The sequence below is a fragment of the Protopterus annectens genome, chromosome 4.part1 (genome assembly GCF_019279795.1).
Source record: "Protopterus annectens isolate FY-2018-M chromosome 4.part1, PAN1.0, whole genome shotgun sequence".
NCBI lineage: Eukaryota > Metazoa > Chordata > Ceratodontiformes > Protopteridae > Protopterus > Protopterus annectens.
The window spans coordinates 970,617,634-970,632,192 of NC_056734.1; the positions used below are offsets into that span (position 1 = coordinate 970,617,634).

The following is a 14,559-nucleotide window of genomic DNA, read 5'->3' on the forward strand; positions in this document are numbered from 1 at the left end:
GGGGTAGGCTCACCACTCCACTACAGGTGAAATTCAAGTGGTAGGGAGCGGGTCAGTCAGTAATTTAAGAAGACCTCTTTCCTAACTCCCATCTCTACAGTGACATTGCAAGTTTTGCAACAGTGACTGCTGGAAGTGCATGTATAAAACTGCACATGAACTCCTCAAATCTGGCACACTGTTTGCAATGCAGACATCACCAGGCCTACTGCCGTGGGCAAAACATCTGCACTCCAGGATGGGAGAGCCAGCATTGGCGCTCATGCCCAATCTTCCACCCTGGTCCTTCCAGCAATATATTCTAATGTCTGGAGTATATTTATTTTATTTTTATTTATTGACATTTGTTAACCGGGTTAGTCCAACTGAGCCAAGGGCCCATTTTCAGTGGAAACCTGAGGAGAAAAGCTCCAGAAGTATTACATATTTTTACAATAAAAAATCAAATCAAAAATAAAAATAAGAGTAAAAAAAATTAAAACCACCATTAAACATAACAAGAAAATCATCAGAGAATATCTGTACATAGCGTAGGTTAAATAACAACTGACACGTCTAGAGCTACTAAAGTCCTACTAGACCTATCAAAAGCTTTTGATACAGTGTCACACTCAAAACTACTTTTACAGCTTGAGACCGTAAACTGCTCCCCACACATGCTATCCTGGTTCCATAACTATCTACACAACAGAAAACAATATGCTAGATGGCAAAGTAAGCAATCTGATTACCTACTCAACAACACAGGCATTCCCCAAGGGTCTGTTCTTGGGCCCTTGCTTTTTAACATATTTATTAATAATCTCCATAAAGCATCCCTGCAAAGTACACTCATTCAATACGCAGACGATTCGACAATAATTACATCCTCTAACATCATCTCAGATCTCCTAAAGTTAAAACAAATTGCATTTCTTGCATCGAATCCTGGCTTAACGAAGCTCAACTGCTACTTAATCACAAAAAAATGAAAACTTTTACTCTTCACAACCAAACTTCTAACTCTAGACTTTAAAATATTCTCTCAAATACAGAAATTGAAATTGTAAAAACAGCCAAACTACTTGGCATCACAATTGATGACAAACTATGCTTTGACAATCATATACTCAACTCAATCAAAAAGACCCATTTTAAGCTTGGCAAACTCAACAGGCATAAACTCTATTTTGACAAGTCTACCAAGTTGAAACTAGCTAATAGTCTACTTCTACCCTCCCTCCCCTATGGTTGCCCCAGTTTCACTAACCTACACACATCTCTCTTGAACAAACTGCAGTCGTGCTGCTATAAAATAGTTAAGTTTGTCTCCAACATGCCAACTCACACACATCATTGCCTGGACATTAAATCGATAAAGTGGTTTGAGTTACCTCATTACCTACAATACTCCCAACCTACTCTCACCCACAAACTACTAAATAATCCAAACTTCTGCCCATCCATTCAAACTATAATACAAACACACACCTCTACTCGGCATCTTAGGTCCCCTAACAAACAACTCTTTACCATAACCAAACCCAACAGAAGAGCTGGACAATGTCTCTATTCCCATGTCATTGCCAAACTTTGGAATGCGCTCCCTCTCTCTCTTACTCAACTAGACTCTTTAAAAACATCTAAATTTGCATTAAAAGAACACTATCTCAATAACCTTGTCTGTTCTTGTAGTCATATAATTATACCACCTTAAATGTTTTGGCCACTATACACTACAAATACTTTTACTAAATATAGTTGCAATTTACACTTTCTGTCTTTGTATCCAATCTCTCTTGCTTGCTTTATTTCTGTGGCTGAATAAAAAGAATTGATTAAACAGTACTCTTACTTATGAGAATATACAAACAGAATTACTAAAAATCTAACACACTGTGTTTATTTTCTTGTATTGTATACCTCTATAACATGTATTTGTCTTGTATATCTACTTCAATTTGTATTGTGTAAAAACTGTCTTGACTTTCAAAGTTAAGCTGATGTTATGTAAAAATTTCTGTGATTGTATGGAGCTTTCCTCCCCGAGCCTCCATTGAAAATGGGTCATTGGCCCAGTGGACTTTCCCAGTCAACAAATGTCAATAAATAATAAATAAATAGAGAATGTCATACATGAAGTGCATACAAATAGATAAACCATTCAATCAAAAAAAATGTTTTCTTTTTTTTTTTTAAATAAAGATATATACGAATATATATGCTATGGAAGTGAGGTGAGAGGGAGGTACAAAGGTACATGAGGCAAGTACAAGGAAGTAAAGAGTAAAAGAGGGAAAAGGAATTAAAGCTGAAAAGAGAAGAGATTTGTTCAATTGGGAGTTAGACGGGCAGGACCATGTACTCTAAAGAAAAATTTTAAGTTCTTTTTTTGATCAGGTGATTTGGATGAATGCTTTTTATGTTTTGAGGGAGTGAGTTCGAAGTGTGTGCAACAGATTATTTGTAGAGGGACTTTCCTGTATCTCTAGTAACCCCCGAGCTGTCAGTATAATTGGAAGTGAATTTCAAAATCTGTCCCATCCCTGTCCCGACATAACTCCCTTCTATCTACTAAAATAGTAGCACATCATAATTTCTACACAAGAAGCTTTTTCTGACTCGCATCATACAGCATTCCAGTATAACTTGCTGCAAAAACATTCTTCTAATAAACTGAGAGAAAACGGGCTGCTTTTTTTATTGTACAATGCATATAAAAGTTTACACACCCCTGTTAAAATGCCAGGTTTTTGTGATATAAAAAAATAAGACCACAATAAATAATTTCAAAACTTTTCCCACCTTTAATGTGACCTATAACCTGTACAATTCAATTGAAAAACAAACAAATCTGTCAGGGGAAAAATATAAAAAATAAAAAACATACAATATGCTGGTTGCATAAGTGTACACACCCTCAAATTAATACTTTGCTGTGTGTGCACACCCTTAAGCTTATACTTTGTTGAAGCACCTTTTGATTTAATTACAGCATTCAGTCTTCTTTGGTACACACCTGCCATCAATTAAAGAGACTCTGATTAAATAAAGTTCCGCTGTCCTAGTAGGATTTTCCTTACACTTACTCAGTTGCCTGCTACATCAAAAGCCATGGTTCACAGAGAGCTTACAAAGCATCAAAGGGATCTCATTGTCGAAAGGTATCGGTCAGGAGAAGGGTACAAAAACATTTCCACAGCACTGGATATCCCATGGAACACATTAAAGACAGTCATCAAAAAGTGGAGAAAGTATGGGACAACAGTGACCTCGCAAAGAACAGGGTGTCCCTCCAAAATTGATGAAAAGACAAGACAAAAACTGGTCAGGGATGCTGCCAAGAGACCGACACAACACTGAAGGAGCTGCAGAAATTTCTGGCAAGTACCGGTTGTGTACTACATGTGACAATTTTCCATATTCTCCATATGTCTGGACTATGGGGTACGGTTGCAAGACGGAAGCATTTTCTTACAATGAAAAACATCCAGGCCTGGCTAAAATTTGCAAAACAATACATCAAGTCTCCCAAAAGCATGTGGGAAAATGCGTTATGGTCATATGAGACCAAGGTTGAACTTTTTGACCACAATTCCAAAAGGTACGTTTGGTGCAAAAACAACACTTTGCATCAGCAAAAGAACACCATCCCCACGGTGAAGCATGTTGGTGGCAGTATCATGCTTTGGGGTTGCTTTACTTCATCTGGAACTGGGGCTTTAGTCAAGGTGGAGGGGAATTATGAACAGTTCCAAATACCAGTCACTTTTGGCCCAAAACCTTCAGGAGTCTGCTAGAAAGCTGAAGAGGAATTTCACCTTTCAACATGACAATGACCCAAGCATACATCCAAAATCAACAAAAGAATGGCTTCACCAGAAGAAAATTAAAGTTTTGGAATGGCCCAGCCAGAGCCCAAACCTAAATCCAATAGAAAATCTGTGAGGTGACCTGAAGAGGGCTGTACACAAGAGATGCCCTCGCAATCTGACAGATTTGGAGCACTTTTGCAAGGAAGAGTGGGCAATTATTGCCAAGTTAAGATGTGCTATGCTGATAGACTCCTACCCAAGAAGACTGAATGCTGTAATTAAATCAAAAGGTGCTTCAACAAAGTATTAGTTTAAGGGTGTGTGCACTTATGCAACCAGCATATTGTAAGTTTTTTATTTTTTATATTTTTCCCCCTAACAGATTTGTTTGCTTTTCAATGGAATTGTACAGGTTATAGGTCACATTAATTGTTGGAAACATTTTGAAATGATTTATTGCGGTCATTTTAACAGGGGTGTGTAAACTTTTTATATACACTGTATGTACAAGGTGGCCCACTATTGTTCTAAACTGTAATGTTCCTTTTTCTAGGGTTCCTTTAAACATTAACACCAGAGGGAGGTTGGCATAATAATTAAGATATTTGCCTTACAGGCACAAGGTGCAGGGTTTGATTGTCACATGGGTTAATTGACTAGGCTTAAAATGGCCTACAAGGGCAGTTGGTCTAGTACTCATTTATGAACCTATGAACAGCCAAATAGGGCATCCATTTGTACTACAAAATACAAATAAAATGTCATCTGGGTGGAAACTACCTGTAAGTCTAAAATACTGTTCATATGTACAGCTTTACAAGGTGTCAACACCGCCTTCCAAAATGTTATCATCCAAATATCCATGTCACAGATATGGTTAGAATAAGAAAACATTGCTGCTAAATTATGTATTTGCCAAGAGAAACTCCAAAGAAACAGCCCGAGTGAGCCACCACTTCGAATATTCTCTTTATTGGGTACAAATCCAAGTTAAGCGCTTTTCTCCCCCAACATTACATGGGAATACTTCATAGCTAAAAAACATCTTGCTCTATCAGTTAAAGACCCTATCCAATTAATCACTGAACCAATCAAATATTCAATTAAGAATAATTAAAACTTTTTAACCCTCAATATGTCTAAGTTTCAATAATAGATCATTTTAACTGGTAGAGCAAGATGGTTTTTAGTTCTGAAGAAGTCTCATGTAATGCTGGGGGATGACAGTGCTTAACTTGGATTTGTACCCAATAAAGATAATATTCAAATTGGTGTCTCGCTCTGGCTGTTTCATTGGAGTTTCTCTTGGAGTCTTATTGTGCTTTTTGGTTACCAAATTATGTATTTGCATTGGTTAACACAACTCTACTTGTGGTAGTAGCCCATTTTCAGAAAACACTTAGTGAAAAATGCTCTAAAAAGTATATATTTTCCAATAGATATTTTGGTGCAAAAACATGATAAGCTGCGTGAATGGTAAATCAGATGATAACATAACGTTGCAGTAGTCATATATGACATGAAATGAAATGGATATACTCACACTTACAAGTGCTCATTACATTGCATCACCTTTTACTGATGTCAGAAGGTGATAATGAGCTTATCTAGTCTGCCTTTTTATATGTTTTCACATTTTACTTCCCGTTGATACCTACTATATCTCTCTTTTTTCCTACTCCCCATGACCTCTTGAATGACTCAGTGGATCCTCCCCCAACATTTGTTCCACCAGTCCATTTACATCTGTGAAAAAGCATTTTCAGAGACCCATAGAATAGTTCCTCCTTACAATCTGCTGCCTGTGTCTACATCCTCCTCCTCGTCTGTCCTTTCTGTTCAAAATGGCCTGTTTAACATCTCCCTGAAGTAATCTTATGTACCAATGCCATGCTCCCTTAATCTGGCTTCTAGAAAGAACAGCTGTAGCTTCTAGTAATATTCCTCCTCCTAAATCCCACAGAACCTTCTGAATGCTTTCCTCTGCATTCCTTCTGCAATAAGACAGACTTTTCCTTTTATGGGCTCAAGAACTGCACACATGACTCAAAGTATGGTCTAACCAAAACCCTGTAAAGTAGACACATTACCTCTTTGCTTCCAGAATCTAGCCCCATGAGGATACAATGAAACATTCTATCATCTGCTGTCACTGACTTCGTCTGCTTCTGGTCTTCCAACCAATGCAGATAAACATTTCTCAAGAAACCCCACGTCCTCCATGATACTGGGAAAGATGGTTACTATGAGTAATCCCCATCCATAAAAAATACCCTTGTGGCCCTCCAGTAGTAACTTTCCTAAATTCTGACACTGCCCCTTCCACCACACAGCATCTGTCCTACAATTTAATCATGCAGCAATTCAGATCCTTAGTTTTAGTCCTACCCCCAAATACTCAAATTTGCTATAAGCCTCCTGCGTGAAAATAGTCAAAAGCCTTACTGAAGTTCAGCTATGCTATGTTCACTGGCACTGTCCTACGATGTTTACCTTTAACCCAATCAAAAAACTATCAGGTTTGACTGACAGCTCCTTCTGGCAGTGAATCCATGCTGGTTATAGTCTTGGAGATTATATGGAAATACTATCAGTCTTCTTCTCCGTGTTTCCTCCATGATGTTTTCTGTCACTATTGTTAAGCCAACACATCAGCATTTTCCTGGATTCTCATTTCCCTTACAAGAGTACCACAAAAGCTGCCTTCCAGTCCTCTGCACTTCTCAGTTGAAGATCTCTGCCCAGAGGTCTGCCAATATACTGACTGGATTTCTGAGGATTCTGTGAGGTTGCTTATCTAGTCGTACTTGCAAGAATGATTCAAATATTTAAATACTATGCCACTTTAACCACTAACTGCAACATGTTTCTTCAGTGTTGGGGAAGAGGCTGGTAATCTAGGTAATGAGATGCATTTTTTGGGTGGGCTACACTTTCTTTGGAATTAAGGAGTGCTGGAATGTATACCTCAGCTGTGCTCCAAGGATGGCCAGACTGACTATTAAAGCAGCCATTATCTTAGTACCTTTCTTATTTTTTTACAGGAGTTCACATGTAAGAAAAGACTATGCAAATATCTCAAACACCAAGTAGCTGAAATGTATGCCTCTCTAACTCTGTCAGTGCACTGTCAGCCCCACCCAAAAGAATAATTGTAAACCCATACCCCTGTCCCTTGCCAAGTAGACAAAAGCAACTCCTTAACATGTATGGTTGAGCCACTCCTGGACAGCTCTCAAACAATATCCAAGTGGTTTAACAGCAGCAAAACATCTTCACTCCTGGAAAGCAGTCTGCTTTTGATTTTGCCCATACCATACTACCTTCCTATGCAGTTAGTAACTTATTTGATGTCATCAATATGGAATCATATAGTAGCATAACATATATGAACTCTGACACCTGGCTTGCTTGGCAGCTGTGCAAGCAATGGCACAAGGACAATGGACTTGACTACTGTAATATATACAAAGATGAGAAACCTCTGAGAACAATCTCTTTCTTTCACAGATCACATCTTACCAAGCATTTACCACAAAACATTACAATGTTAAACAGTACTTACAGTAATCACAACCTACCAAGAGTAGCAGCAAGACAGCGGTGCACAATCACATCTGCAAAGCGACGGATTGGGGATGTGAAGTGAGTGTACAAGGGGACACTGAGAGCATAGTGTCGGAAAAGCATCTCATCGTGAAGGACTCCAGTGCAAAAGTAGAGTGCCATCTACAAAGAAACAGATACAGAATATTAGAATGTGGACATTAAAATGGGACATCAGTAATGAACCCATTGAGAAAACTGTCCCTTTCAGTGTTGAAGGTAACACATGCAACTCTGGATTTGAATGCACAAGTACAAATAACAATGTAATACCAGCCATTAGTCACCAGTCTCACTTTCAAAGCCAAAACCTCTTGCCAGAAATGCAGACTTGGTGGATGTTTTTGTTGTAGGAATTTAGTGATAACTGCATATTAAAGTAGGCAGTTGTGATGTATATCAAATGAGTGTAAATTGTTCTATGTAAGTCTTGACACACCCCACCACTGGACCAGTAATCAAGGAGCCTCAATCCTCACCACTGGCAACAGTGTGGGACGTACATTGGGAGGATGACAAGGTGCGCACACAGTTTTTCCACATGCAGCTCTCTGCATCAATTATAATTTCCCTTAAGAGGACACAGAGACCACACTCAGTCCGGGGCTTGTTTCTCCCTCCTTCTCATCCCCAATAAGACTCCCCACTGGCACAGCTACAGAGTTGAGATCTCAGCTGAGTGGTCAAGCCAAGACCTCCAGCACCCTCTCTGTCCAACTAGTGCTTTGTGTCCCTGCCCAGGTAGCTGACACACACTCTTTGAGGTTTGATTTACAGACAGACACAGACACACACACACCAGGGAAAGGCTGGCACAGGTTTACTAGCTATGCCCCCTTTTGTCTAGACTATAAGGTAGTTATCACTGCCACCAGCCAGCTCATTATCAGCTACTTTAAGGCCCTTAACAAAGGGTGCCCAATCTTACTGTGTAATGCTACTATCAATGCAAATGGTAGTTTGACCAAGAGCAAGGCTATTATGGATGGCCCACTGTGGCACCAAATAAATATACAAGTACTCTCAAAACTTCAATATGTCTCACAAAGATCAACCACAATGAAAGATTTAAATATATTTAATAATAATTAATGAAAGAACAAGGAAATACTCAGTATATATTCACAGTGACATCACAGTTCAAAATCACAGGAAATATTTAAAACATCATTGCAGGGCAGTCTCAAATAAATAAAGAAAAACATCTAAACTACACTTCACTATATTCCTGACTGAATCTAAGAGAATCACTATACCCTAGTTAACTTGCTTAAGGGCAAGTTAAATGTGGTGAATGGATCCTCTAACTGTTGTCAGGTCCAAGACAGAATACAGAACGCTGTTTCTCTCGCTCTCTCTCTCTCTCTCTCTCTCTGACTTCTTTAATTAATATCTCAAATATTACTGCTGGGATAGCTTGCAGAATGACATAATTTCCTGTCATCTGACTCTATCCCAGGTGAAACCCCCACTGCTGGAAGCTAGCAGTATTTAGCATCTACTTTTGAAAATATTCTTTGGCAGATGCTGAAAGTGATAAAACAACTGCATTCCTTCACATTCACCTTAAAGACAATACAGAGAGCGCCCCTAGTATAGACATTCTGTCTCTAGTTGCCATAAAGTAATTGAAATTCAGCTATTTTTTTTCTGAAGTTAACCTCCTGTATTCCAGTTTCCACTATTAAAATAAATACATTTAAACAGTTACAACAGTGTATGTACATTTCTGTTCTCTTCTAGCAAGCACACTGTGGATACATTTTTAAGCTCAGAACTATATAAAATACCTTTTTTTTAACATGTCTGTACACACCAGGTTGATATACACAAAATATACAGTTCTAACACAAGAATCTTACATAGATCATGTTGATTTTCACAAATTACATATAATTATTTACAAAATTCCAGATAGCTGTGTTGGCAGTATCTCCCTTTGTCACAAGACTGACCAAGAATATATGTGGACATTGAGCAAATCATTTACAAAGGAACACTTCATACTACTTAGTAAGGGAGGGCTATACCTTTTCATAAATTAAATTAAGTAAAATAGATTTATTGCAGTTATTTAACTTGGGGATCACTGAATAGTGATACCCTTTTTCCACTTATAAAGAAACATACTACAGCAGTCACTATATTTCAGAGTGTGCGAGCACTCAGTGATCACAAAACAGATTGTTAATGGTATGGTGCACACACTCACTTGATATATTTCACTTATACATATGAAGCTGAACTGCCCAGAACTGTGCAGCATATTAGCAGCTTCTGTACACCTGGGAAAACGTACAGAAAATCAGCTCATCTTCCAAACACTGTTTTTATCTGCACCCTCCTCATCTTTGATTTTGAATTGTCACCATGACAATAAAAAAGAACTATGCTTCTAGCTTATTATTTGTTCACTGGGTAAGTAGACTGGTCTACTGACCCTTTTCAGCCATGAACCGAGCTCAGAAAGCAGAAAGTACATCATAGTCTTTCAATCAACATTATTATATAAAAAATAAGTACAAAGCAAAATTCAAAACATAGCAAGAGTGAATGCACATAAGAGTAACATTAATAGATCGAGTCAGAGTGCATTACAAAAAATGAGATGCATGCAAAATGCAAGCTAAAACGTGTATAGAGGCCCAGAAATGTTTGGAGGTGGTTTTCTGTTTCGTAACTTTGTATGATATGATTTTTTGTAGCATCTCACCCGATAACACACTTGATTTTTGAGCTGCTTTAAGTAACATAGGTTTGTGGGAGACTTATTGTACATACAAGCTTTATCTCTAGTGTTTATGAGTTTTTTAGTGTTATTAATAAGCAAAGGAGAGTGTTTAGCTTTAAAGATCTTGTCTAAAGATGTGAAATGACCTTTTGTTTTTGTATAAAAAAAGTGTTCACATGCGGCTTTATGCAAGTGAACACTTTTTTATATAAAAACAAAAGGTTATTTCACACCTATTTACAAATAAAATGTTTTTAAAAATTTTTTCCAAACATGGAAAACTACATGTACTGAGCCTTGTTTACTGCATGAATATTCACAGGCAGGCAGGCCTAATGATAGTAGTGAAGGAACTAATGATTCATTTTTCAACAATCTGTTAATATAACAGTTTGGCAATTGCATAACTAATTTTCAATCACCTACCTATGCTAATCCAGCATAATTAAAACTGGAACCCAAAAGTTACGCAAGCGCCTCCTGCCCACCTATGAATATTCACTCCGTAAACTCTGCTCAGCACGATTTGTCCTTTGCATTTAAAAGTAATCTTTTAAACTTTATATTTTTTAAAGGTTGCAAAAATGCACTTTTCATACAAAAAAGTGCTAGCATGCAGAAAGGTGCATGCCAGCACTTTTTTTATTTGAAAAGAAAAGTTTGCTTTGCCCCTTTAAAATACTTAATTCTCTTGTGTTCTGGTTGGGGATGATTTATTAAGAATATTGAGGAAAGTAATATAGAATTTAGCAGGCAAATTCAATGTAGAGGCAGATACTTGAGTCCATTCCTGTTTTAGAGTTGTAGAACAAAGACAAATTAGTAAATGTTGAACTTAGATATCTAAGTTTATCACGTTTTATTTGATGATTTAGGGGACATGTGGGTCTGTTCGCTAATTATATAGGTTACTAGGTGAAAACCAAAGACGTTTGTATAGTCCCATAGAATACGTACTTGTTAGCGTGAAATTAAGTATCCAGTCCAGTATAGTTTTTTTTTGGTTTGTTTATGGAACCTTTTGGGGGTGTTGATTAATAGGGTATTGGCTTGGCATCACTTTTTTAGAAAGTCATGTAAAGTAAGTCATAAATTCTCTTTAGGTCAAGGCTCTAATCACACAGCCACATTTGCTCATACTGTATACAAAAAAAAAAAAAAAAAAAAAAAAAAAGTTATGTACTTACCATAACTTTCCATGTTTGTTGTCCATTATTTCGCCTTCATTCTTGCTTGGGGGGTTCGGAGCCGATACTCTGCTCCGACTAGGATGTATCCTAAAACTCGAAAGCTGCCACTGGCTTGAGGCTAGACCCCATCCTAACGTGCCTAGTGAGAGTTAACCAGATCTCGTTTGTGATAACCCATAACACTACACTAAACACACACACAAACACACATACACACACACACACACACACACACACACATATATATATCAGTACCAGTAGACAACATTGGTAGACCCTAAGCCTATCTAATTCATGAGGCAGGAAGGGAATCATAGCATATATGGCCAAACACCAAATAATTCTTCGCAATCCTCCAGGAAGGGGGGAGGGATTCAAGAAAGAAGGCGTGATCATGGACAACAAACATGGAACGTTATGGTGAGTGCATAACTTCCTTATGTTATGTTGTCCTTATCTCACGTTCATTCTTGCTTGGTTGGACAGCATCCCCAGCACCTTCTTTCTCGGGTGACTCAAGGGAATAAACTTTTCAGAACCGTGGAACCAAAGGATGCCTTATTCTGGGAGACCACATCTACCTTGTAATGATTGATAAAGGTATGAGGATTAACCCAAGTAGCTGCCGCACAAATTGAGTCCAAAGGCAGTCTAGCTTGAAATGCCGTAGAGGTAGATAATGCTCTAGTGGAATACCCATGAATTTTTCCTGTTAGTTGCTTACCTTGTTAGCTATAGACAAAGGTGATGGTGTCTGTAAGCCATTTCGATAAGGTTACTTTGGAGACTGGAGTACCCTTTTTGCTTTCTTAAAATGATATAAACAATTGTTCGGATTTTCTGAAGTCTTTTGTCCTCTGGAAGTAGAAATGCAACTGCCTATGCACATCCAGTTGGTGGAGTCTGTATTCTGCCTTGTTACTATGATTTGGGAAGAAAACAGGGAGTTCTACTGACTGATTTAAATTTGACTCAGAGCAAACTTTTGGTAGGAAGGATGTATTAGTTCTGAGAGAAACTCTGTCTTTGTGAAAAATTAAATAAGGGGGGCGAATGGATAGAGTTTGCAACTCTGATACCCTCCGAGCTGAGGTAATGGCAGTCAAGAAGATTGTTTTCCAAGTCAAGAACTTCACAGAACAGGTAGCAGCTGGTTCGAAAGGAGGGAGAATCAAAGAAGCTAAGACTAAGTTCCGATCCCAAGGAGGAGGTGGTTCTCTTATTGGGGGTCTCAAGAGGATAGTATCTTTCAGGAAAGCTTTGCATAATCTGTAGGACATAACACTTGAACCCATTTCTCCAACATGATAATTGGAAATAGCAGCTAGCTGAACTTGAATTGTAGCTGCAGCTGACCCTTGGTTAAAAGTCTCAGTCAGGAATTCCAGGAATTTCGAAATGGGTGCAGTAAAAAGATCAATATGATTTTTGGCTGCCCAACAAGAGAACCTCTTCCATTTGCTGGCATAAATCTTTCCAGTTGCAGATTTGTGAGACGAGATCAAAATGTGTCGTACTGCAGGGGAAATTGGCTAAGACGGGAATTGGAGAAACCAAACTGTCAGCTTGAGGGTCTGAATAGAAGGGTGGAGAGTACCTGACTGATGCATCAGAAGATCTGGAACTGGGTTCAGGATCCAAGGCTCCTCCTGGAGATGGAGCCAAATGAAGGGGAACCAAACCTGATGAGGCCAGTGAGGTGCAATGAGGATTAGCTTGCAATGCAGTGATTTTGCTTTCTGTAGAACTTTGGGTATTAGAGGAAACAGGGGAAAGGCATAAAGAAGTCCCACGGGCCAATCGTGAACAAGTGCATCTCTGAGTAACTGTCCCGGTTGGGGGACCAGGGCAAAACAGCTGCTGCATTTGGTATTCATGGATATGGCAAAAAGGTCGCAGCAAGGCTGGCCCCACTTGCGTAAAATTTGATTTGCAATTTCCTGTTTCAGGGACCACTTGTGTGGCATCAGAATTGCCTTGCTAAGCGTGTTCGCTATCACTTTGGATTATGCAATGCAATTATAAAACTCTGAAAGGACAGCACCCACTGCCATACTCTTAGAGCATCTTGGCACAAGGGGTTAGATCTGGTTCCGCCTTGCTTGTAGATGTACCACACTACAGACATGTTGTCTGTTTGAATTCCAGTCGTCCTCATTGGTAGAGAGCCTTGAAGTGCTTGCAACACTCTCATCTCCAGGACGTTGAAGTGCAAGTGGTATTCGTGTTGCTGCCAAGTTCCTTGAACAGTCTGTCCCAGATAATGCCCCCCCCCCCCAATCTGGGAAGCATACGTGGTCACTGTGGCTACAGCTGGAGAAGGATGAATGGCCTATCATTACTTGCATAGACTGAAGCCAACATTGTAGATCCCTTTTGCAGGTCTCCGTAATGTGGATCTCGTGTGACATGGAAAGATTCTGCATGGACCATTGAGCAAAATGAAGCCACTGTAATATCCTCATATGGTAGCATGCCAAGGGAAGTAGTGTTACTGCTGCCGCCATTGAGCCTAGCACTTTGAGGACAAATCTTGCATGAATCTTTTTTTTCTGGATCAAAATTGACACCTGATGTTGTATGGTTGACACTCTTTCCTGAGGCAATTTTGCGATCATGTCTTTTGTATTTAGGTCTGCCCCTATCAATGTAATATGCTGACAGGACAACAAGGCAGATTTTTCATAGTTGTTAGTGATACCTAACTTTGAGCAGAGACGAATTGTGGTGTCCCTTGCTATGATTAGTCGATGCTCGGTGATGGCGGTAAGGACCCAGTCGTCTAGATATGGAACCGCCAGAATCCTATATGCCTCAGGTGAGCCGTAATTACTTAGTATACGAAACAGGAACACAAACACTGATAAGTTTGATGAAACTCTTTTAATTCTGGTACCTCGGCCTTCGCCTTCTCCTGGAATACATTTTACAAAATCAAACACCACCCCTTTTATAATACATCTAATTACATTATTAGTGCACCAACCTTTATTCAATGATTTAATTAACTTGAATTATTAACCCAACCATATAATTGCATCTAAAAAATTTTCTGACTTCACTTACTTTCATGATTTCTGACTTCATTGAATATCAAATATATATAAAAACATTTTTGTATACAAATATGTTTATGTTCTTATACACGAACTTTTATGTTTTTATATAAACACTTTTATATGAACATTAATAAATCATTACGTTTTTAGATGTTATTATTTAGTTATTAAAACATATA

General features: G+C 38.5%; 1 protein-coding gene across 2 annotated transcripts in view; it reads right to left on the reverse strand.

Moving 5' to 3' along the window:
- DIS3L2 (DIS3 like 3'-5' exoribonuclease 2) overlaps nucleotides 1–14,559 on the reverse strand; it is a 4,570,298-nt gene that overhangs the window by 325,041 nt on the left and 4,230,698 nt on the right. For both annotated transcript variants that reach the window (XM_044070680.1, XM_044070679.1), the window contains one exon: nucleotides 7,376–7,523. In XM_044070680.1, the coding sequence (XP_043926615.1) occupies nucleotides 7,376–7,523 (148 nt within the window). The remainder of the gene's footprint in view (nucleotides 1–7,375; nucleotides 7,524–14,559) is intronic.